Genomic DNA, 26,553 nt, shown 5'->3' on the forward strand with positions numbered 1-26,553 from the left:
ATTTCAATTCACTATGAATATTTCAGAGAAAAGCATTTTTAAGTTTTCCTAGTTTTTGGTCCCAGAGGCTTTAAAGCAATTCTCTAAGTTTTTCTTAAAAGAAATAAGCACCCAAGTGTATCTCCTAAGAGACCTTCACCTTGCAACTGTCATTAGTCACTTCAATTCTAACAGTCTGTGAATGCAATAATAATTAATCTTTTTATGCCACCATCCCAAGTGCCATTCTAAACCAAATCTCTAAAGGTGAACAAAAAAATCATCTGATTGTAGTCACTTTCATATAAGCAAGGTAATAGTAATTTATAGGCAGTTCACAAGGTGGGTGTCTAAAATCAAGTCACAATAAGCCAGATGAATGAACAGGGGGGACTTAACCAAATGATGAAAGTTTAGAGACAAACTTCACTGAATGCAAATACAAACTTTAACAATGAGGGCTTAAAAGGGAATGATGGGCCTTAAGAAATAGTGGGTTTAATATCGTTGAACAGCAGCGTGGTGGAGACATTGCAGCATATTTTAGGACCAGGCTGGATCATATACCCTTAAACTTCTAGTACGACATATAGTTTTGAATAATTCCAAGTTTCCGGGTGGATCCACAAAACAAATTCACTGAATAGACAAAAATTGCATTCCTATGAAAAAAAAATGAGAAATAGGGAGTTATCATCATTTTTGTTAGGAAACTAAAACATAAATCAGACGACCTGCTCTTAATTCAGTTGTTTATTACTTCTTTCATCTCCAAACTAAATCATTCTTCTCCCCTTGGCAAAAATGTGATTCAGAGCACATACTACTTAGAACTCAGAAGCGTCTTAGAGTCTGAGATGCACTGGATTATAAAAGAAAAGATGAAATGATAGTTTAATACTTTGCATTATTCTCACTGTAAGTCCAGATGTAGATTTTTTTTCTGTGGACGGAAGAAAAAGAACTGGGAAAAGTTATTAGAGGTTTATAAAAAGACAGATTTTCATTCAAAGGAGGAAGAACAAACTACTTCAGCAGAAGTTGAATTACCATTTGGTGTATTTTTGGAAGAATTTAACTATCATAGGAAGAGCGTCAGTTTAAGAGCAATTTATTTAGAATTCAAAATTGAAGCAATTAAAGAATTTAAAGAATAATGACTGCAAAGAAGGAAGAAAAAATACCATAATTCAAGAATATTAATATATTTGAATGAAGAAAGTACCAACTGCTCTTCAATCAGTGTGATGTAAGTATACTTTATTATGTAACTATCCATATTAATACTTTAAACAGCGTGAATCTTCCTAAAGTTGTTTACATGTTTATTTTAGAAATTGAAGTGTAATTACTGCTCCGCCAAAAATTTTAGAGAGTGATAGTAAGTGTTATAGCTACCCCATGAGTATGTAAATGAAAGTTTTCAATGGATTCCACTTACAATTAAACTTTATCACATTGCACTGTAACAGCAAAGATCTCAAATTATCACTAATCCTCACCCGCTGCCACATCTTGGTCCTTTTCTGCTCTTCCTTCCCCAGCCCTATGGGGTTAACAAACATTTGTTGAAAGCAAAGTATATGTACATCGCTGTGATAGGCCTTTTCTAAGGACGTCGACTAAGGCACTAAGACGATGTCATGTCAGAGATGAGGAAGATAAGACTCAGAATGCTTAAAAATCATTTAAAGGTCACAAAGCCACAAGTGGACAAACAAGAAATAAAACAGAGCTTCACTGATTCCAAAACCTATTGTACTTTTTTCATTACTCCACATTTATCTGATTAAACACTGAATCTTTAACTGTGTGCCATTTTATGCAATTCTTAAAGGATGCACAGAAAAATGGTAATGAAGAAAAATACCAAAAAAGAAAAACAAAAGCCTGAATTTGGAAGGTTGCATTTAAATTGTTAAGCACAGATTGTCGTGTTCCAGAATGTTTCCTCCTAGACATGACGGGCTCCCAAGGGCACAAAGATCATCTAGAAAATGCTAACACAAAGAGGCCACGTTGTTTCACTCACAGCAAGTTAAGAGACTACACGAAGGAGAGCAATGCTACATCTTTACTTCTTCTCAAAGGAGTACATTTATCTAAGTACAACAGAATAGAAAGCTCTAGATGTCATTGTTTCCATGGTTATGTCAGCCTTATGACAACCATGGTGAACAACAACTCTGTGCTCAATCATCCCGCAATTTTTTTCATTGAAATGTGACACAAGCATCTTACTATGCTAATGGACAGTGACTGTAATGGGGTATGTGGAGGGGACTTGATGATGGGGGGAGTCGAGTAAACATGCTGTTGCTCATGTAATTGTAGATTAATGATACCAAAAAAATAAATTTTAAAAGTGACATAATGCTTTCGATGATCCCAAATTCCCTACCTTTTACAATAACGGAGGAGAATTAGGCTCCTATCCGACCCACCAAAGACTATAAAGGCAAGAAAAAAAATACAGGACACGATGGTGGTGGTGAGAGAGTTAACTAGAAAAAGTGGAAGGAACAATGGAATGGATGACAGGCAGCTGCTTGAGGATCCACATTGTTCTGTCTCAAAATGCCATTAAATCTCCAGTCTTGACAGTGGTGAAGGGGGAGGGGAACAGAGAAGCCATTTTAAGTATTTCTAGGTGTCTACACAGTGTGCTAAACTCTATTTTTATCCTAGATCTGCATAACATTGATACTTGTCCACCAGATATGGTTATGCCTTTCGTGCAGTGGGAAACAGTTTGGAAGTGCACTATGTGGGTGCAGGAGCCGTGGGAGGAGTCAACATTAGAATAATTGTGGGGGAAAGAGCTGCTGCTAGTACGAACACGAACACGCTGTTTCAATGGGTGAGACCCTTCGGCGTCCTTTGGTAACAAGATGAAACAAACCGCCTTGTAACAGTTTGGAAGCTTACCGCTGGAACTGGAATAATGCCCCCTTGCTATTGTAAACTGCTGTGCTTATCCTAGACTTTCCCCTTCTTGTGACCCTCCCCATCTCTAAGCCCTGAAAGGCCTGGTCATTTAGGTATACATGGTGTTTGGATCCCTTCCCGGAGTCAGCATCAATATCACAGCATTCCGTCATCCAGAACGATACAGACCACAAAGAAACTGAGAACAGGCCTCACATACCAGGAAGGCCGAGGTTATGATAAAAGTCTGGATCTGATATAGGAAAATGCCAACTATGGAGCTTACTACTGCTTAATCGTGGGATAGCTGCTACCCCATGATTAATCAATTCTGATTTAATGTACAGTTAATAAATGAGCTCCTTTTGTGCTCAAAGGATGGGGGATTAAATAGATAAGGTGCCTATCATGATGGAAAACAAGGGAAGTATTTAGACTAGAAAGAAATGTGTAGATGACCAATGCACTTCTTTAACAGAGGTGGAATCTGGTGCCAAGAATTGAAGAGAAAGCAAAAGGGGCTGTACTACTAAATTCAACAGCATGTCAGGTTACTCAGCTCCAGCTGCATTTGAAAATCATCTTAGATGGGTAGGAACCAGTAGGCCTGTTAAAGGACTTCACTTACCAACAACCTAGAAATGTGAAAGACTTCTAAGAAACCAGTATTTCCTTAATGAGAACAGAGAAGGTGAAGAAAATCCTTATTCATAATATGATAGGGATGACTTGATTTGTGGGATAAATAAATGGTGAATAGAAATAATAAAGAAACTATAAGGATCTAAGAAATGCACAGAAAATGTTGAAGATGGAAATCTGTTCAGAAAAAAAGTCCTTAAGGAGAAAACAATTCCTAGGAGTTAGTTTTCTCAGAGACCATGAAGAAAATGACCTCCTTAAAGAGAAACTGGATGGGCTCCATGTCTGAAAGAACTAATTCTGGGTTCATAAATCAGTCACTTTAATTTAAAACTACAGGATTAGCCACAAAATAATAGCTCAAAGGATAGTGCTTCGACTGGATATATAGACTGCAGCAGATGTTCAGCAAAATGGAGCAGGATTCAAAGGTTAAGCCGAGCATTTCAAACACCGTCTCTCTACACCCACATCTTTACACTCTATTAATAACCTGGTCTTCAGATGGCTGCAAAGAATATAACGTGTCATAGGTCTTTTTCAGAGAATCTGTAAGAATCACTTCGGAACGGTGTGGGGCAGGGGGTGAGAATGTGTGTTATTCTTCTGGGTGATGCCATAGACATAACATTACAAGGAGCAAAGAACACACTAATCATTTTACCAAAAGACTTTTTAAATATTCAAGAAGGTTATGCAAGTTCTGAAGCATATATAATTGACCTACTTGCTCTGTAACAGCGTAGACAAAAATCTGCCATTATAATAAAGAGAAACAAAGGAAAACTATGCAGCCTTATGGAGAGATCTGTTTTTGTAACATCAAAATAACTTGGGTCCAACTACATAGCATATTGATGCTCAACACAAAACGTGTAACAAAAGTGAGTAGAAACAGCCTCCCTTTTTTTTACTCTCTTGGTCACTTTTCAGAGTATCTGCTTTTGGTTTGGACAATACCTGAAAAGCTGAAATAACTTTGAGAGAAGTGACTCAATGTTGGTTAGCATTCTATTATTCCATTTCCCAAGTAGATTGACTGGGTTCTCAGTTAAGTCTGTCTCTCTTCTTCAACACAGAACTTAGCAGGGAAAATAGCAGGTAAAGTAGAGTCAAAGAAAGGGAATGAGAATTGGGTAACAGAGAACAAAATCCTAAAGCTTAGAATTTTGTAGGACCATGGAGATAATTTTAAATGTGAGAATACTGAGGTTAGTATTTACTCAGCCATATACATATGACCATATACATCTCTCATACATGTAAATTATCCCAGTCTAACATGTACTAAAGTCAGAGGCAGGATGAAAATATACCACTCTCCCTTTTTACTCTAGGGTTTTATTCTATCATCTAGTCATTCATGAGAATTCAAATTTAAGCTGGTTTTCATCTGTTACGATTTTTTCAGAGACACGATGCCCACCAGGCATCGCCTGCCACGGACACGCACAACGGCACCGCAGTGACTGAATTTACCCTGACCGCCTTCCCTGCTCTCCACAGGCTTCAGGTCTCCCTCTTCGTGGTCCTCCTGCTCACGTACACGCTCACGCTAACAGGAAATACGGTCATCATTTCCCTCATATGGGCTGATAACCGCCTCCAAACCCCCATGTACTTCTTCCTCAGTAACTTGTCATTTTTGGACATTTTATACACAACATCGGTTACCCCAAACCTCTTGGCCTGTCTCAAAGAAGGCAGGAATGCCATATCTTTGGCTGGCTGCATGACCCAAATATATTTCTTTTTTTTCTTGGGAACTGTGGAGTTCATCCTCTTGGCAGTGATGTCCTATGACCGCTACGTGGCCATCTGTAACCCCCTGCGCTACACCGTCATCATGAGCAGCAGGGTCTGTGTCCTGCTGGTTCTGGGATGCTGGGCAGGGGCCTTCCTCTCAGGGCTCTGCCCAGTGACTGTGGTGGCCAGACTGCCTTTCTGTTCCAAGGAAATTAGTCACTTCTTCTGTGACCTGGCCCCCCTGCTCCACGTGGCCTGCATCGACACTCGTTTCATTGAGATGATAAGCTTCATATTATCGACCCTCATCCTCCTGACCTCTCTGGTTCTCAGCACTGTGTCCTACACCTACATCATCTCCACCATCCTGCGCATCCCCTCAGCCCAGGGACGTCGGAAGGCCTTCTCCACCTGTGCTTCTCACATCACCGTTTGTCTCCATTGCCTACGGGAGCAGCATCTTCATGTACATGAGGCCCAGCCAGAGCCAGTCACTGGATTTTGACAAAGTGACAGCTGTCCTCACCGTAATGGTGACCCCTCTTCTGAACCCCTTTATTTATAGTCTTAGGAATGAAAAGGTAAAGGAAGTTTTGAGAGAAGCTGTCAAGAAAATTATGTTCTCATCACACAGGAGAACTTAATGTTTGTTTGCTAAGAGTGGCTAATTTCTACTCTTGGGCTCAGTGTGAACACAGGCATGCCTCAAGACCAGAAAATCAAAGATAGTAAGTTAAGACATTGACAAGGCTTTGTGAACATCAGATACAAAATATTGTAGTCAAGGTCCAAGGAGAAAATTCTGCCTTACAGAGAATCAAGTGCTCCAAACTCTATTTTTGGATCATCTTACACAGAGAATATCATGGAAAACAAAAATGCTAAAGTCAGAAAATCTGAATTTCAAGCCTGGTTCTATCTCTTCTTTATATCACATGATACTTTTCCTATCTGAATCTTATTTTTCTGACCTGTGAAGTAAGAAATACAGTTTGTGGTTTTACTTTTTCTTGTGGTTATTGGAGACTTAACCAGAATGCTCTAAGAAATGCAACCACAAAACCACATGTAATGAAATGTGAATCCTTCTTACTGGGTCTTTTAAGGTGTTGCAAGATGATTGGTTATATCTCTGAAAGCCAAATACTTAAATAATAATAACAAGGAAGAGGAGACTATATCTCAGGGTTTGTACAGTGTCCTAAAATATGTACATATATTAATATGCATGTTAATATACACAGAATATATATGGATATATATTTAAAACTATCTGAGTTCAAAACTAATTTTCCTGTAGGGGTATCTCATTGTTCCAATTGGAAAAAGATGGCTTCTACTAATTTACTTATTTAGAAGAGGAAAATGTTATCAAGGAATTTAATGACCTGTCTCCATGAAGCCACTGAGCAGGTGATATGCAGATAAGGACTCTAAAAGCAGAGCATAGGAACAGAAGTAAGACAACAGGCATCTCTAAGAGCAAAAAGGGTTACTACCAGCGTGGTCATTACCCTTCTAGCTGCATGGACACCTGGATAAAGATGGAGGCCTAAAAAACTGACATGGAATATATCAAGTGCTACCTTACAGGATTCGGAATGCTGCGAAAGAGCACAGTCCATCATAACACAGTGAGTGGACAAATATTTAAAGATCAAAAGAAGGTGGAACAACAGCACCAAGACTGAAGCTGTTGTACAATTTTCTGCTCATAATCAGACACTAACTAAAATAGGATTTTGAAAGTACTATATTAATTTCCTATTGCTGCCCCAACATATTTAGCAACTTAAATCAGTAAAGATGTATTATTGTATACTTCTGTGCATGCAGAGTCAAACACATTTCTCACCAGATTAAAATCAGCAAAACACATTTCTCTTTTGCTCTCCAGGGCTCTAGGAAAACCTACTACTGAGCCATTTAGGTTGTAGACATAATTTAATTCCTTGAAGTTGTAAGATCAAGGTCTATCCTCCTGCTGTCTATCAGCCTAGGGCCACCTTAGTTTCTAGAAGGGGCTGCGGCCCTTGGCTTATGGCCCCTCTTTCTCAACTTTCAAAGTCAACAACAACGACATGAGTCTCTCTCAAGTCTCAGATCTCTGCTCTTGTTTCTCTCTTCTCCTCTGTGACAGCTGGACATATTCTCCCCTTTTAAGGACTAACTTGATTGGACTGAGCCCACACAGCAATCCAGATAATATCACCAACTTGTTGTCCTTATGCTGAATTACTTCTGCAAAATGCTTTTCTGCCAAATAAACTAACATGCTGACAGATTCTGGGGATCAGGATATGGGTATATTTAAGAACCATTATTCTTCTCACCAAAGTTACATTGCTTGTGTTAATAATTCAGGAAAGGAAAAATGAAGAACAGGACTTAGCAGGTGTTTTTTTTTTAACTCTATACTGAATCTTCAACTCTTTCTTTCATCACTGCAACCAGAAGAACTTACAAGCCCCAGAATTTCCCAGGACTGTGGAAAAGCAGCGAAATATCTGGAAAATGTCTTTTTTAGTTAGCTATATTTACTTTCATGGAAATAATTATTATTTGATAAAAATGGATATAGTTGTCCTTTGTGCTGTTTGAACTTTTAAGTGAAATCCCATGTTACTCAAAAGCCCCTTTCTGATATCATTAATGCAGAAAAGAAAATCCTGAACAAATAAGGTTATTTAAATAGCATTTCGGTATCCTGCTAAAGCTGACCCCAGGTTGGGTCAATCTCAAGACAGAAATATGAAAAACTTCATGAAATACGAAAAATCACATATATACTATTTTGCCCACTGTTGATTATTCTATGAGCAACATTGTTATAACAGCAAGTAACATCAGTTTTTACATTAACTCTACTTCTTGTGAAAGGGGAACTAATTTTTCTGAATTTGGGGACAGCTGGAAAGTCCTTTACTTTTCCTGTATTCAAGGAGGACTAGACATTTTAAACTATCATTTTGCAATATAGAGGATGGTTGGAGAACATGCCAAAATAACCTGTAGAGACCATAAAAAACATCCACTTGATAGATAAATTATTTCCCTCCATCCATGAGTGAAGATCATGTCAACAGGAAAACCACTGTCTCATGTAACGAATTCATTGTTCCTTCCCTTGGCCAGCAGATTCTCAGGTATTCCTTCCTCCTGACTCAGCCATAAATTATTCAGTAAGAACAACTATTAGCATACATTCCAATGGCACCAGAGGAAGTCTCAAGAACTCCCAGGAAATGTACCAATTATTTATTTTGGGTATGTCAACAGTTTAGCTAAGCTGCTCCATGGTACTGCTGCCTGGACATCCATTTTGTTTGGCCAAGAAGTTTGCCTAGACCTCCCGCTGGCACTCCCCCCTCATGCAGGTGCTGCCACAGGGCCACCTGCAGAGTCTCAAGTTAGTGTAAGTTTTTCATTTGACTTCCCCATAGCCCTTCGGCTCAACAGTCTCCCCACCTCACAGTGCCTTCCCCTTATGCACTCCTTAGATGAGACCCCCATGTAACGTACCAAACTCCAGTTTTGGTTTGAATTGACCAATCTGGAACCCCAAAGCACTCCACCCCTGGATCCAAATAAAGGCATGTGCCCCAGGTCCTGCCCCTCTCCGTCTGCACCCTGCCTTGACTACACATGGGGTCCCTCCTGGCATACCAGGGACTTCCTCCAGGGCCTGTTAGGAGCAAACTTCTCTGATTCGAGTCCTCCTGTGGGGGAGCAACCACAGCTCACCATCCATCACCCTTAAGAAATGTCCACTTACTAAATGTTCACTTGTCAAATTTTTACCTGCTTGGTACAATGACATACAGCTATTTGTTTTATTCTTGAACTGGACTAAAATGTAGTTTTGTGTTTTTGTGTTTGTGTTGTGCATGTGTGCTGTACTTTTCAGTGGTGTGTGTTAATTTGAGCTTTAAAATCTCTCTTTTAAAAAGTTCTTTATTGTTGAGAGTTGCTGGCTAACTCCAAGCATGTTTGAGGCAGGTGTTAGCAGGATGCAGGCAGATAGAGTTCAAGGCTCCTGTAAGTCTGAAGGGCCCTTGTGGGATAAATGACAGAATTTCCAGAATCTGCCACCTGGCCTTAGTCCGTTTGTGCATCCATAGGTGTTTACTTTACAGCCTCCTGCAGCCTCTGGGGAAGGGGAGGAGAGGGAACGGCCATTTCTCCTTCCCTTGCCCGTGTTCCTGGTACATATTGGTCTGGTGTCGCCAGTCACCGAGGACCCATCAGTGGAGTTCCTCCCAGAAGGGGCAGGCAGGAAGAAGAGAGCTTGCCGTGGCTGCAAGGTGTCGCCAGCGGCCAGAGGAGACAGACGGGGGCCGCGCCTAGCTAGCGAGTTCAAGCCAAATGTGAGCAATACAAGCTTTTCCCCAAGCTCCTCTTTCCCTTGATTTATTTTGGTTTCATGGGTTTCACAGAGGGTTCATCCGGGGCCAGGAACACCCTTCCCACGGAGCTATACGACTGTAGTATTTCAAAGCCACAGTAAGTTGCAGTCAGGAGGAACGTAGGGTGAAGGCTTTGCAGTAAACAAGAAGCTACAACCTGGACTTGTGGAAAATTCAGCCTGAAAAACAAGGGAGTTTTTTCTTTTGAACCCAGCTCGGCCATAGCCACAAGCTCCCCCCATCCCCCACCCTAACCCCCTGCCAATCATGTAAATCTTTCTATGCTTACAAACTGGGCACACTGCAGCCCTGACAATGTCATTCCTTGGAACCCCTCCTGATTAGCAGAATTCTTTGTCTTTTCACTCATTAAAAGCCTTGCTGGTTCCTCCATAGTCTTGTCTGCTGGCTTCATCCCTCATCACTTCCGAGACACAATCCTGGGAAAAGCAGCATTTCAGCTGGTAACATCTTCATCCGGGATCTCCTTTGGAGGATGAGGACTGGTGGTAACCAGCATCTTTCTTCTACTCCCCTTTTAAGAGTTGCACCGACTGCTGTGCATAACACTGGACACCCGTTGGCCATTTAAAAGCGACAGCACAACTGCCAACCTTAAGACTTGGTTGTTAGTTTCCCCCTCCCTGGTTGATCCCGCAAGACCTGGGAATGTCAGCTGAATAAGGGCCAGAATTCTCTTTCAAAGCTGTCCTTGGATGTGAGGGACCGGGAGAGACACACAGACAGCGGCGAGGTCCCTGCCGAGGCTATTCCTCATGGACTCCCTGATGCGTCCTATCAGAACTCAGACCCCAACGGCCCGATCAGGCATCCATAAGAAGCCACTTCTGCTTTTCGGTTTCACTCTCCTAGGAGGTGTGGGGGAAGTGAAGGGGAGGCTCCCCTTAATATCCCTCCTTGTGAGAGTGACTTGGGCCGCCTCCTCCGGCAGAGAAGCTATTGGTCCAACCTCTTCCTGTTCCAGCCAGAGGATTTCTCTGAATCTAATCACCAGGGTCAGAAAGGGCCTACTCAGTACCCAGTGGGTCAGGTGCCCCTCCCTACTGGAAAACACCTTGAGACATCTCTTATGACAATGGTTCCATCTGGCATGGGAGGCATACCAAGATCCGTACCTTAGACTGAGAATCAAGCAGTTGCATCTCAGACTGAGAGGGCCTGGAGTCCATCCGCAGGCGGATTGCAGGTACTGCAGAGGGACTCGCATGTCCGGAATGGATCCTTTTCCGACATTGTTGGCAGTGTGGAAGGGGGCACAGACTTCCCTATAAGAGGGAGGGACAGGCCATAGGACACCTTTGCTTTCAGATGCCAGAAACAGAAAGGGGAATGCTTTCTCTTCCCTGGTGTCTTTCAGATGGGCAACTCAGAATCTAAGACCACTTTGGTTACTACCCCATTGGGGTACATCAAAAATTGGGGAAGATCTTAAACTAGACTCTCATTGACAGAAGAAATTAATCTTCTGAAATACAGCCTGGCCTCTAAATGTCACTCTGAACTACTCGCCCTTAGGATGTATAAAAACTGAGATACATTTAATCAGATGAGTCAAAAAGAAAGAAGCTAATTCCTCCTGTAATGCCACTTGACCTCAATACAAACTGCCAAGCAGAGAAAAATAGCCCCAAAATGTGACCCTTAAGTACAACACCATTTGCAATTAGATATAAGTATCTAGAAAATCTTCACATCAGTTTCTCTGTCTGTGTACGTGTTCTTATATGGTTAGTATTGCCAAGCTTGTTTTGTGTCCTGTGGGGTTTTCTTGGTGACCATCTGGTTGGAGATCCTGTGATCACAGAGGTGTGGTTTACACCCCATTTGTGCCCAGGTGTGGCTGGAGAGAAGTGTGGCTTAGAACTTCATTTGCAAGTTGGGTCTTACCGACGTGCTGCCAGTCCTCGTGAGACTTACAGCCTAGAGTGACTGTGATCATTACGTCTCAGGCTCTATGTTTGTATGTCTGTATGTGTAAAAGGAAGACATTTTTTTACCTACAGATGGTATTCCTAAAAATTAATCGGCTTAAAGATGAGCAATTGTAAAAACTGGACATTCTAAAACTTTCATAAATTCTGATAGAAAATATTCACCATTGATGCTAGTTTAAGTTTCACTGAAACAGACATCTTTATGGTTATCAGCTGCCTAGGTTTCCTCAAAGTCATTTAAATTGATGTTATCTGTTAAATCTTTCTAAGAAAAGAGAGGTGATTGGCTTTCATGGTTAATGAAGGCTTTGACTACTTGAAATAATAAGGGAAACATGCTAGAAAAGATGTGTGTTTTGATAAGAGAAGGTATCAGGTTTGGAAATGCATTTTTATTAAGGGAAAAGAAGGTAACTTTGTCCTAAAGAAGAGCTGATGATTTAAAGAGGAAAAATTCTGAATGTAATAAAGTTGTACGAGGCATATGGAAGGAAGTAAATGAGGTTTAATATCAATAACACCATGAGATTAGAATTTCATTTTGTTTGTTAAAAGGACAAAATTTTCTTAAACTACTGGTCTGCTCTGAAACTGAAAGATAGTGAAGTGTTTTTGTAATTGTTTTATCAGAATGGTTTCTCATGCTTACTGTCTCAATAAGATGTTTGAGTACTAAAGAAAACAAAATCTTACTATTAAAAGAGCTAGAAGCTCTTTTTTCACATAGTTTTGTGAACAATTATGTAACCTTCTGTATCTGTCTTTAAAATCTTTTGTTGTCACTTTGGTTAGGTGGATAAGTATTATTTCATAGTGACCTCTAATCCTATTTACACAAGTGCTTTTAAAACTTGATATTTTTGACAACTTCCCAAAATCAAATTCAAATAAGTAATCTTACCTCTAGTTAACTGAGATTTTCCAGAGGGCCGCTGGCACATGTCAGAGTATCATCTCCTCATAAGGGAGAAATAGTTATAGCTAATACAGCTTATTTATTTGATATGTAATTACCTGGGAAGCATTGCCAAATGAATGATGCTAACCTTTAGATTATCGATATGTAACATGTTGCAGAAAGGAACAAATTTCTTTGTCAATTGCCTTGTGATGAACTCTCCTCAGATCTTTAACCATTGCCATTTTTGCGTCTTTCACTCCAGAACTAGTGAAAAATCTGGATTCAAGAATTAGTTACATAAGATTGAGTAAGCTGAAGAGGATGATTTTAATTTTTATGTCTTTTTGCATCAAGTATTCATGATCTTAAAAATAAAGTGTTTTTGTTTTAAACATTTTTCTCTCAAGCTGACTTAACAAAAGTTTGGTAAATTATGTCTTTAGGCAGAACTGAAACATTTCTCTTTCTTTTTCTACCTGATCCCTCCAGAATTTAGGAACTCTCAGTGAGTACTTTTCTATTTTATGACAATATATTTACTTTTGTAAGTTCAATAAAAATCTTTCTGCTTGTGACAGGACCAATTAAAAACCACTAGTTATATTACCAAGGCTTTGACTGTAATGTCATATTTGAGAGAGACGTGTATAGACTCAGGTGTGACCAGACAGCTTTAAGGAACTAAGGTTGACTTGATGCAGCCAACAAAGCCCTTTGGAAGAACTGACCTGGTAACTTGTTTGCAGGGTTCCCAGCAGCCTCACCAGCTGAATAAGGAAAATCACTTCCTGGCAAGTGCAGGAACCCCCGCATATCTTTGGCGACCTCAAGAGGAGAGGAATTCACCAAATCTAAACGTACTGTAAGCGAAACCTGATGGCAAGTTTGGCTTGGCTTTCCTGGTTTTGAGAATCCTTTAAAGGTTTAATCAGAAATTCCTTGTGAAAAGTTCCAGCAAAACACATTTAAAAGAGCCTATGTGATCAATTGCTGTTCCTGCTGCACTTAAGTAGATAATCAAACCAAGTGTTTTGAAGCTATACTTATTTTTACAAAATTAGTCTTAATATGGATGCATCTAATAAAAATGAGGGTGATTTTAGAAACAAAAGGATTAAGTTTCAATAGTGCAGCCTTATCAATATTAGATTCTAATACGAAGTCATTTTAAAATAGATGGAATCCTGAATTCTGGTTTTCTCAAAATATCTCTCCATGATTTCCAAATATTTCCAATTTTCTCCCATCACTTCACTTGGGGTCTTACTGTTCCTAGGCCTCATATCCAGCCAGGCCAGGCGTTCTTAACCTCCTTATTAAGTATGTTCCCTCCACACAGAATATCTGACTCCAGATGTTGCTTGGACAAAGATTTCAACCCAGGGCTCACACTGATGAAGACGCACATCAGCAATCCCGCAACCTGGTTGCACCCTCCTTTTATGTGCCCTTGTCCATCCTGGCCACGGCTAAGACATCTCCATGACCTCTGTCTCCCTGACGGACAGCAAAGAAACTAGCTGACTGAGCCTCTCGGATCCACCAACAGCGCTTGACCTCATGGGAAGTGTGGTCTCAGATCTACATGTGGGTTCTTCTGAACCCAGCTCAGCTCTAAAGAGTAATGGCAATACAGATGGAAAAAATTAGATGGATTCAACAATAAATATTTCTGACATTAAATCAGTAATATTTACTGTTGAATTAATTCAAAGTGTGATGCCCGAAGATAAATGTGGTAAGATTTTTAAAATAAAAATTTAGAAATTAGGAAAATATAAATAACAGTCAGTCAAGAAATTCAAAAGAAGAAAGCAGAACTAGATCATAAAAGCCTAAATAGTTGCATATGTTTGAGCTTCATATCTGTTGGCGTCTCTAAGCATCCAAAACAAAGACAAACATATTAATAGATTTAGTTATACAATTCTCATTATTAGAAAAAAACGCAATTCAACTATTCATTGTAAGCAAAGTTTTCTTATGAAATTATTTTTAAAAAACCCTCTAATTCCTTCCCCATCCCTCAAAGAAACAAAAATTTACACAGCATTTATATAGAGATTACTAAAACTGCCAGTAGCTTTTGAAAGAAGAAGGTATGTTTTTATTGTAAGTGTTTATACCTCCCTCATAGAAAGCCTCTCCCATGCTATCGATAAGGCCGATTGGGTTTGGAATCATTTCATATGTGAATAATGTCCCCACCGATGTGCAGAAGATCAGTTGAGAAAATTAAGAGAGAGGAAGCAAGAAACAGGCTAAGCCAGGGATGAGACACAGGTGGCATGCATGCTTTTAATCTTATGCAGAGTCATGCATGATATTATTTTTATTTTGTGGTACTCTAATAAACCCAGATGTAGCCTCCAAAGTATTTTAAATTCTAGGTTGGCAGTTGCTTTCCCCCCATGCACCAAATATTAGAATATTAGTCAATTTACATTATGTTGTATTAACACATAAATTTCAAAGGCTAATAATACATACACAAAAAGATTACTTTCTCATTCATAATTCAGGCCCCCAATCTGTTCTGTCTCTGCTCCACATAAGTTCTCCTTTTGGATTCAGGTTGAAGCAGAGCCCCAGCAGAGACACATGGTTCTTTTGACAGAGTTCATAGAGTAATAGCTCACAATTTAGCTTGGACAATGCACGCTTCAGGTCCATTCACATGCCATTTCCTCAAGCATGTCACATAGTCAATGTGAAAATGGGATGGAATCCTCTTATAAAGAAAAGGGGTGCACAATGATTGGGAGCTATACAACATCTATCTACCAAGCTTGATGAATGTTTGCCGTGTATATCTCTTTTCTAGTCCTTTATTTTTCTATAATTATTTCTGCTTCTGTTTTCAATATTTCTCCAGGAACTAAAATGTGACTGTATTTTCAACCTACTCCAACAGTAGATTAAAAATCTACTTTTCATAGGTAGAAATGTCCAAGTTTCAAGGCTTGGATAGGAGGAAATTGATGGTTTCCATAAACTACGTTTGTGATGTTCAACCAAGTGGAGTGGACAAGAGCCACAATGCAAAGCACGCACACAGGGCACACTGTCAGCGCACAGTGCCAGCTGGGCTCCTTGCTCCACGTCTGGCTGCTTGAGAACGTTGCAGCCTCGTGCCTTTTGGATATTGCATGTGGTCCATCTAGAAAAATGTCTGTGTGCATTTATTAGAAGCTAACCATCACCCCAATTCACTAGCCTACATATTTTTAGGCTAACATAAGGCTTATGTACAGACTACTATGATGAAGAGAAAGTCACCTTTTATAGATATTGGCAAGAATGGAAGACTTTTTCTCCATTTTCACAGAGAAAAAGAGGAAATTTTACCATTCTCAGAACATTGGAAGGACCGTTATTGCCAGCATTCCAGGGAATGGAAAGCATGACACAACTTTGTCAGTTATTTCTGGATAACAAGTTTTCTGCTTCAGTTTTCTAAAGCTCTAAAACTGGCCACGAAGCTTTTATTCATTGAATTAGAAAAACATAAAATAATTCCCCTGGAGTCCTGAACATATCTATTTGGCATCTCCAGCTAAACTTTGTGATTGGTTTTTCAGAGTTAACATTCTTGATTACAGTGATAGTAATTAATCTCTTTCACCTCAAATTCCCTAGAGTGATTCTCAATTAAATCCGTAAGAGCAAGCAAACCTTCAAATATCACTGCTTATTCATGGTCTGCTTTTGTAGAGGAAAGAACACATCACATCCTAGACACAGGAAAAAAGGAGTAGAGTTTCAGAGTTCCAGTGGTTTGGAGGTTTCAGGGTAAACACATAAAAACAACCATCAAGTAGATTTCAAGTCAAGGTAACGATGGATTTTGGGACAGAGCTGTACAATGACGTAACAGGCCACCCACAGTGAGACCTTCAGGCTAGATGGATATTGATATTGATTGATACTGGTATTGATATTTAGAACTTGATAGAAACACATGATGTTAGAACTTTGAGTTCCAGTAACTCAATTACTCAAATTATTAAGGGCAGCATTCCCAAGCACAGAACATGGAAGTAAAATGAACATTTCCGTATTGACAAAATTAGAGGACTGAGACCTGAATCAGCTTTATGTGACTTATCGCTCATTTAGACCATAACTTTGTGACCTTGATTTTCCTCTCTGCAAAAAGTGGGGTTAGGGTCCGTAGCATGCCCTTATCTGAGAATGCAAGTCTTTGGAGTCAGACAGGACTGGAATTGAATCTGGCTGTGCCACACACTAGCTATGAGAGTTTAGGTAAGTTATTTAATCTCTGCAAATTTCAATATATTTATGTGCAAAACGTAGACCACAGTAATACCTGCTTCTTATTTCAAAGGCTTGCTAAAATTACATTTAAGAAATAGCAGGGCCTTGAAATAGTTTAAAACTTTTACTGACCAAACTGGCAAGAGAATATGACAAATTCAAAGTCAATCATAAAGATGATTTAATTAATGTACATCTATCAGAAACTGATAGCTCAGAACAAGAAGGTGGTATGGAAACAAAAGCTGCAAAAAAAAATCACCAAGAAAATTTCACATCTGAGAAATAGATAATACATATTCTTTTTAATGCCATTACATTTTTAATGCACCTTAACCAAGTGTCTGGCACACAAAACCAAGAACTTCATGTATGTTAGTTACTATTACGGCTCTTCCTCTAAACCTGAAAACAGAAAGCAAAGCCTTTGAGAAGATGGGAATGCTAAATTTTCTTGACTTTATTAACCATCTTTTTTTATTTTTGTTTTCAATGGTATTGATTTCTGCTTTAATCTATCTCTGCCTTCACTACATTTTTTGTTACTTTTTCCTGTTTTTTCTAAATGTTTCTAATTGAACCTATCTTCTTTCAGAAATGAATTTTTAAATCTATAAAAGTCACTCATGGAATCACTTTGCTATATTCTACAAATTTTGATATGTATTCTATTTTATTTTTTATTCCCATTGGTATTTCCTTTTTGATCCCTGAATTATCTGGGAGGGTATTCTTTAATTTCTAAAATGTGACTTTTCTTAACATACCATTTTGTTATTAACTATTAAGTCTATTGGGATCTCTGATACCTAGTCTTTCAAATTTTTGGAGGCATGCTTTATGGTAAAGTATATGTTAATGTTTTTTAATTTTTCACGTGTGTTTGACAAGTATGTATACTCTGTACTATCTGAATCCAGAATTTCATAAAAGGCCATTATATCCAGTTTCCTTACTGTTCTGTTCATACTATTTATGTTTTCTGATTTTTTGAGAGATGGTTTTATTGAAACTGTCCACTATAATATATTTTCTTCTTACAGTTTTATGTCTTTTTCTTTCTGCATGTTGAAGATATTTATTAGGCATATACATGCTTAGAATTGTAGTAAGTCATCATGAATTGAAATTTTTTTAATCAGACTGGCCCTGCCCATCCCTAAAGATGTGTTTTTGTCTTAGTGTCTCTATTGCCAGTCACTAATACAGGTTTCCCCTGTGTCTCAAAGCAGAGTACTTTCACAAGCCAAAAGGATGTAAAAGAAGGAAGTAATCGCCTTAACTTAATATGGAAATATTTTTGTGTTCCCAAATCCAAAAAATAACCTTTCTTAGGCTTTTCTGATACCTAAGGACGCATCTTGCTAATGGATGGGCAAAATAAATCAAGATAAAGCACAGATGCTCACAGACGCAGGTCAACGCTACGGTAGCTTGGGGCTGAGATGCCGAGTGCGGATCTGGGGGACGGAGCTTCGTGGGGCCACTTCTGATGCTCAACATGTGCGTTGCCTCTACAGCAGCTCAGCTCACTGAGGACCAGACACTGAACACTATTTTTGCTTTTCACCTATTTTTGAAAAAGCAAACACCCTCTTCAGATATCTGGCTTTCTTTCAGTTAGCCAAGCAAGTACTAAGGCAGATGTTTCATAAAGCGAAGTAGCATAGCACAAACTTTCAACAAGTAGGGGAGCCTTGTACAGCTATGTGGGGTTAGTGTGTATTTGACATACAATTTTTTATCCTTTAATTTCCCATTTTTTCATGTTCTTGCCTTTTGTCCATGTCTCTAATAAACAGAATGCAGCTGGAATTATTTTTAACATAATATTACAACATCTGACTTTTAACTAAGGAATTTAGTCCAGTTTGTCTTCATTGTGAAAACTTACAAATTAGAATTAGATCCTCCATTTTAGTTTTTTTTATTTGGCCCAATTTTCTGTTTCTTTTTTCATGATTTTCTTTTTTATTTGGAATTAACTAATTGCTTTGACTGTTGGAATATTTGCATCTTTGTTATAGAGGAGTTTTGTTTCTTATATGCCACTGTTTCCTTTTTTACAAGATTTGACATTTTACTCTATTTCTATTCTTCCCATGAGTATCCTAGAAAATTTATCAGGCTTATTTAACTTAAATCTACAATGGAACAATATTTTACCCCTTTGTCCCTTGCAAATGATACAAGAAGGCTTTAGATCCAATTTTTACTCTCCAAAATGAAATTAATTTTCATTTTGTCTCTTCACAATAAATTCCTGAAGATTTTATCTGTGATATGTTTATTTTACAACAAAAATACTCTTACTGGATGTGCAGTTCTGAGTTCTAGGTGACAGTGCTTTTCCCACCACTCTTTCAAGGTATAATTAAACTAATCTTTGTCTTCCATTGCTGTTGTTGAAACCAACAGTCATTTTATTTATTCTTTTATTTTTGTAATTGAAGCATAATTGGTACACAATATTACATTAGTTTCATACAAAATAGTAATTCAACAGTTATCTACATTATCAAGTGCTCACCCCAAATAGTGTGGTTACTATCTGTCAACATAGAAAGATGTTACAGAACCACTGGTGGTCATTTTAATGGCTGTTCCTCTTGTAGGAGATCTTATCCTTACTCTCTGACTGTACTTCATCTCCTCCTTTCTGTGTTTTGAATCTCAGTTAATTATACACTTCAGTTACCTGAAATGGATTTGGATTTAAAGAATGCAATAGAGAGTAGAAATATGTAATGTAGTATAAATTAAAAAGTTAAAGTTTAAACGGACCACAGAACATTTTTTATCCAAACCATCACTCATGTAGATGAGCACTGAGGCCAAGTGAGGTCATTTGATGTGTCCACGGCCACATAATGCAGTTCAAGACATGACCAGGACCCCTCCTTTTTGAATGTTCTCCCTGTTCTATACTCAGGAAGATCATAGGAATGTTGAAAGTCATCTTAAACTGCCCTACTGCCTTTGTTTATTTCTTCACCCCTCAAGCAGATATGGCCGGGAGAAACCAGACTGCTGTGACAGAATTCACCTTGGTCGCCTTGCCTGTCATCCGAGAGCAACAGATCTTGCTATCTGTCATTCTCCTGCTGGATTATACGCTTACCATGACAGGAAATACCATCATCATTTCTTTAATATGGACTGACAATCGTCTCCAAACACCGATGTACTTCTTCCTCAGTAATTTATCATTTTTGGATGTTTTGTTCACAAGTACTATTGCCCCAAAGTTGCTAGCTTGTCTCTTAGGAGAGAAGAAAACCATATCCTTTGCTGGATGCATCACTCAAATTTATTTCTACTTCTATCTGGGGACAGTGGAGTTCATCCTCTTGGTGGTGATGTCCTATGACCGCTACGTGGCCATCTGTAACCCCCTGCGCTACACCGTCATCATGAGCAGCAGGGTCTGTCTCCTGCTGGTTCTGGGATGCTGGGTGGGGGCCTTCCTGTCTGTGCTTTACCCAATGACTGTGGTGTCCACTTTGCCTTTCTGTTGTAAGGAAATTAGTCACTTCTTCTGCGACCTGGCCCCCCTGCTCCACGTGGCCTGCATCGACACTCGTTTCATAGAGATGTTAAGCTTCATATTTTCCACCTTGGTCCTCCTGACCTCACTGCTGCTCACCACTGTGTCCTACACCTACATCATCTCCACCATCCTGCACATCCCCTCAGCCCAGGGACGTCGGAAGGCCTTCTCCACCTGTGCTTCTCACATCACTGTTGTCTCCATCGCCTACGGGAGCAACATCTTCATGTACGTGAGGCCCAGCCAGAGCCAGTCACTGGATTTTGACAAAGTGTCAGCTGTCCTCATCATAATGGTGACCCCTCTTCTGAACCCCTTTATTTATAGTCTGAGGAATGAGAAGGTAAAGGAAGTTTTGAGAGAGTCAATGAGAAGGATAGCTCTATCACATTCCAGGGAAACATGACATTAAACATTTATTGAGGACATCTAAGCTGTGCTTCCTCCAGATGGTACCTTGTTCTATGACAAGAGTGGCACAGAAGTGTGGCTGAGGTCTCAGAATCTGTAGGCAGATGAATAAGCATCACACATTATCAATAATGAAGTATTATAACATTACTATGGAAAACCAGAAAAAATAAAGATTCAGTGCCCTATCAGTCCTTGAAATATTTTGCATATAGGAATATAGGATTACAAAAACACTCCAGACCCTGAGTCATAAAAGCTAATGTCTAATATTCATTTAGGCACTAACATCAATAAATTTAGTTACATTATTTCTCTAAGCTTCCATTTGCTGATCTGTAAATGGTGGCAGGAATTTCTACTGTGCATCTTCTAGGGCACTTAAGACTATAAAATGAGATCACTTGAATAAAAGTAACATTGTCAAACAAAAGTAACAAGCAGAGATTCTAATGTGGAAAGCTGGAAGGTTTCCTCAGCCATAAGACGCTTCCCCTTTCATGATCTTCACCATGTTAAGAGGCAAGATTTTTAACTGCAAATAATATGGCAAGGAAACATATTTAAAAGACAGATGGATGAATAGTGTCAAATGCCACTTGTAAGAAAAGGATCCATTCTGTATCAAGTCAGGTGTATGCCTGCTGTGGTAGTGTCAGCCTCAGGTTCTCTTTATCTTTACCTACTTCTATTAAATGTGGTCTTCTTTCTAGTTTGAGTCACTAGCTTTCTTTGTTCTGAGACTAGGTTCACCAAGATGATTAGTACTTATTTTTCTTATTAAAGTGTTGTTAATATACAATATTACTTTGGCTCCAAATGTACATTACGGTGGTTCGGCAGTCTCTATGATCAACTTATAGTGAGACTGTGAATTTTTGTGCCCCTGTATCCCTCTCTCCTGCCACCCACCCACCCACCTAACCCCCGCCCCCCTTGGTAAGCACTTCTCACCTGTCAGCGTCTATGTATCCATTGCTGTTTTGTTCCTTTTTTTCTGCTTTGTTTTTATACTCCATGAGTAAGTGAAATCTTTTGGTACTTGTCTTTCTCCACCTGTCTTATTTCATTGAGCATAATACCCTCTACATCCATCCATGTTGTTGCAAATGGCAGGATTTCTTTTCTTTTTATGGCTGAATAATATTCCATTGTGTATATGTACCACCTCTTCTTTATCCATTCATCTATTGTTGGACACTTAGGTTGTATCATTATCTTCACTATTGCAAATAGTGTGGCAATAAACATAGGGATGAATATATGTTTTGAATCAGGGATTTTGTTTTCTTCAGGTAAATTAATGTTAGTGGAATTATTGGGTCAAATGGTATTTCTAGTTTTAATTTTTTGAGGAACCTCCATACTCCCTTCCACAGCAGTTGCACCAACAGCATAGGAGGGTTCCTATTTCTCCGTGTCTTCACTAGCATTTGTTGTTTCTTCTCTTTTGGATAGTGGCCATTCTAACTGTTGTGAGGTGATATATCTTTGTGGTTTTAATTTGCATTTCCCTGATGATTAGTGATGAGGAGCATCTTTTCATGTATTTATTGGTCATTTGTATTTATTTAGAGGAGTGTCTGTTCAAGTCATCCACCCATTTTGGGGAGGCAGGATTTTAGTGTGGTTCTGACTTGGATTTTATTTTATGTTTTTACTAAAGTAACATTGATATACAATCTTATGTCGGTTTCAGATATATAACACAGTGGTTCATATTAAATCCTCACCTCCGTAGTATGCCATCTATCAACAAAGTAAGATGTTATAGAATCATTAACTTTATTCTCCCTGTTGTACTTCCATCCCCATGATCAACTTAAATTGTGATTGTGAAGTATTGTGCCCCTTTTTCCCCTTCCCTCTCCCCATTCTACTTCCCCTCCTCCTCCCCCTTGGTAACCCCTAGTCCCTTCTTGGTGTTTGTGAGTCTACTGTTCCTTCTGTTTTGCTTTGTTTTTTACACCACAAATAGATGAAATCATTTGGTATTTTTCTTTCTCCATCTGGCTTATCTCACTGATACAGTACCCTCTAGATCCATCCATGTTCTTGTATGATAGGACTTTCTTTTCATTTTATGGCTGGATAATATTCCATTGTGTGTATATACTACATCTTTATCCATTCATCTATTGATGGACACTTAGATTGCTTCCATATCTTTACTACTGCAAATGATACAGTGATAATTATAGGGGTACATATGTATTCTTGAATCATGGATTTTGTTTTCTTCAGGTAAATTCCTAGCAGTGGAATTGCTGGGTAAATGGTATTTCTATTTTTAGTTTTCTGAGAAAGCTCCATATTGCTTTCCACCACAGTTACACCAATTTACATTCCCACCAATACTGGAGAAGGGTTCCAATTTCTCTGCATCCTCACCAACATGTTATTTCTTGTCTTTTGGATGGTGGCCATCCTACCTGGTATGAGGTGATACCTCATTGTGGTTTTATTTGAATTTCCCTGACAATTAGTGATGTGGAGCATTTTCATTTTCCTGTTGGCCATCTGTATTTGTTTTTTGGGGAATTGTCTGTTCAGATCCTCCACCCATTTTTTAATTGGGTTATTTATTTTTTTGTGTGTTGAGGCATATGAGTTCCTTATGTATTTTGTATGTTAACCCATTATCAGATATTTTGCTTATGAATATGTTGTCCCATACTGTAGGGTGCCTTTATGTTCTGCTGAGAGTGTCCTTGGCTGTACAGAAGCTCTTTAGTTTGATGTTGTCCCACTTTGTTCATTGTTTATTTGGTATCCCTTGCCTGAAGAGATGTGTCAGGGAAAAAGCTGTTCATGTTTATATTCAAGAGATTTTTGCCTATGTTTTCTTCTAAGAGCTTTTATGGGTTCATGATCTATTTCAAGTTTACTTTTGTATATGGAGTTAGACAATAATCCAGTTTCGTTCTCTTACATGTAGCTGCCCAGTCCTCCTAACACCATTTGTTGAAGAGGTTGTCTTTTCCTCATTGCATATTCATGGCTCCTTTATTAAATACTAATTGACCACATTCCTCTAAGTTTCATATGGAACATTGTCCAGAATAGATCCCACATTAAGCCAAAAAATGAATCCCAATAAATTGAAGATGATTCAAACTGTTCTAAGCACCTTTTATAATTACAATGATATGAAACTCAAAATCAATTACAAGAAGGATACTGGAAAAACAACAAATTCATGGAGATATCAATAAGGCAAAAACTGGAAAATATACAAATGAACTATGAATTAATCAAATATGAAATCAAAAGGAAAATCAAGAAATATAACAAAGATGGAAACACAACATACCAAAATACATGATGGCAGCAAAAGCAGTAGTAAAAGGGAAATTTACAATAATAAATACCACATTAAAAAATGTTAAATAAGTAACCTAATTCACTACAAGGAAAAAGAAAGCAAATTAAGTCTAAAGTAAGGAAAAGGAAGAAGATAATTAAAATTAGAGCAGAAATATATGATACGGAGTCCTGGAACACTAGAAAGATCAATGAACACTAGACTTGGGATTTTGAAATGACAAACAAAATTGACAAAATCTTATTTAGATGAAGAAAAACAAAGAAAATTAAAATCAGAAATTAAGGAGGACATGTTTTAATAGATACTGAAAAACTACAGAGGATCATAACACAGTACTGTGGACAATTTCACAACCACAAATTGAACAATCTAGGGGAAAATGTATGCATTCCAGAAGCATATATCTACCAAGACTGAATGACAATAAAACAGGTCAATAAGAAGCAAGGAAATGGAATCAGTAATCTAAAACTGAAACAAAGTAACCCAAGACCTCATGGCTTTATGGTGAATTTTTCCACCCACATAAAGAAGTATTAATACCAATCCTTCTCAAACTCTTCCAAAGAACAGAAAAGAAGGGAGCACTTCCAAACACTTTTGATGAGTCTAGCATTACCCTGATACCAAAGAAAAATCATACAAGAAAAGAAAATTAGAGGCCAACATCCTTGATGAATATTGATGCAAAAATCCTCAACAAGATACTAACAGACAGAATTTAAAAACACATTAAAAGGATTCTATAGCATGATCAAATTAGATTTACTACAGGAATGTGTGGATGGTTCAACACACACAAATCTATCAATGTGATCCACTATGTTAACTAATAAAGAATAAAAATCATAAGATCATATCAGTAGATGCAGAAAAAGCAATTGAAAATATTCAACATACTTTTATGATACAACTCTCAATTAAATAGGCAAAGAAGGAATATACCTGAATGTAATGCAGGCCATGTATGACAAGCACACAGTTCACATCATGCCCAATGAAAGCTGAAAATCTTCCCTCTAATGAGAAACAAAACAAGCGTGTCCTCTTGCCATTTCTAGTCAACAAAACACTGGAATTGCTAGGCAGAGCAATTAGATAAGGAAAAGAGATAAAAGGTATCCAAATCAGAATAGAACATCTAAAATTACCTTTCCAGATGACATGATCTTATATATGGAAATTCTTAAAATCCTAAAGATTCTACCAAAAAACTGTTAGAACTAATAAAATCAGTAAAGTTGCAGGATACCAAACCAATAAACAAAAATCAATTGTATTTCTCTATACTCCCAATGACTTATCAGAAAGCAAAATTAAGGAAATAATCCCATTTACAATAACATCCAAAAGAATAAAATACTTAGGAATCAATTTAACTAAGGAGGTGAAAGAACTGTACACTGAAATCTGTATCAAATATATAATAATATATTTTGTGTAATATAATAACAATGTTCTACAACTATATATGATTTATATATATTTTATATTTAAAATTTTAATTTTATATATTTAAAATTTTATATATAACTTTTCAAACTATGAGTTAAACAATTGAGGAAGACACAAATAAAAGATATCACATGTTGATGGATTAGAAGAATTAATTTTGCTAACATGTCCAAACTATCAAAGCAATATACAGATTCAATGCAGTCCTTATCAAAGTTCCACTGACTTTCCACAGAAACAGAAAAACTATCCAAAAATTTATATGGAACCACCCCAAATAGCCAAATATTGAGAATGATGAACAAATTGGAAGCATCACATGTCTTGATTTCAAGCTATCTTGCAAAACATAATAAATAAAGCAGTCTAGTATTGATATAAAAAAAGACACACAGACCGTTGAAACAGAATCCAAAGCCCACATATAAAATCATGCATATGTAGTTGACTTATCTTTTACAAGAGTGCCAAGATACACAGTGAGGCAAGGATAGTCTCTTCTACACAGGGTGGTGGGAAAACTGGATATCTAAATGCAAAAGAATGAAACTGAGCCCCATCTTATACCATTCACGAAAAATAACTCAAAATGGATTAAAGACTTAAATGTAAGTCCTAAAGCATCTAGAAGAAAAAAGCTCCTTGAAATTGGTCTTGGCCATTATTTTTTTTGCATAAGACACCTAAAACACAGGTAATAAAGGCAAAAATAAGCAAATGACACTATATCAAACTAAAAATCATCTGCGCAATGAAGGAAGCAATCAACAGAGTGAAAAGGCAGCCTATGGAATGGGAGAAAACATTTGCAAATCATATATCCAGTCAGGGATAAATACCCAAATTATATAAGAAAATTTTATAGCTCAATAACAAAAACAAAGAAAGAAAGGAGCATTTAACCTAATTTTGCATTGGGCAAAGAACTTTAAATAGACATTTCTCCAAAGAACATGCAAATGGCCAGTAGGTAC

At 38.1% G+C, this 26,553-nt stretch overlaps 2 protein-coding genes across 2 annotated transcripts; both read left to right on the forward strand.

The window, feature by feature from the left end:
• Window positions 1-1,939: 1,939 nt before the first annotated feature.
• Window positions 1,940-5,939, forward strand: LOC140850288 (olfactory receptor 6M1-like). The gene is given in 4 exon segments (XM_073240027.1): window positions 1,940-2,085; window positions 2,698-2,839; window positions 4,961-5,728; window positions 5,730-5,939. Coding segments are annotated over 4 exon segments (1,266 nt in total).
• A 13,809-nt stretch (window positions 5,940-19,748) lies between these two features.
• On the forward strand, window positions 19,749-20,791 carry LOC140850236 (olfactory receptor 6M1-like). Its single transcript, XM_073239983.1, has one exon. It carries the CDS (start codon window positions 19,781-19,783, stop codon window positions 20,789-20,791), a length of 1,011 nt encoding a protein of 336 aa, XP_073096084.1. The 5' UTR covers window positions 19,749-19,780.
• Window positions 20,792-26,553: the final 5,762 nt, after the last annotated feature.

This window comes from Manis javanica, chromosome 6 (assembly GCF_040802235.1).
Source record: "Manis javanica isolate MJ-LG chromosome 6, MJ_LKY, whole genome shotgun sequence".
Classification (NCBI taxonomy): Eukaryota; Metazoa; Chordata; class Mammalia; order Pholidota; family Manidae; genus Manis; species Manis javanica.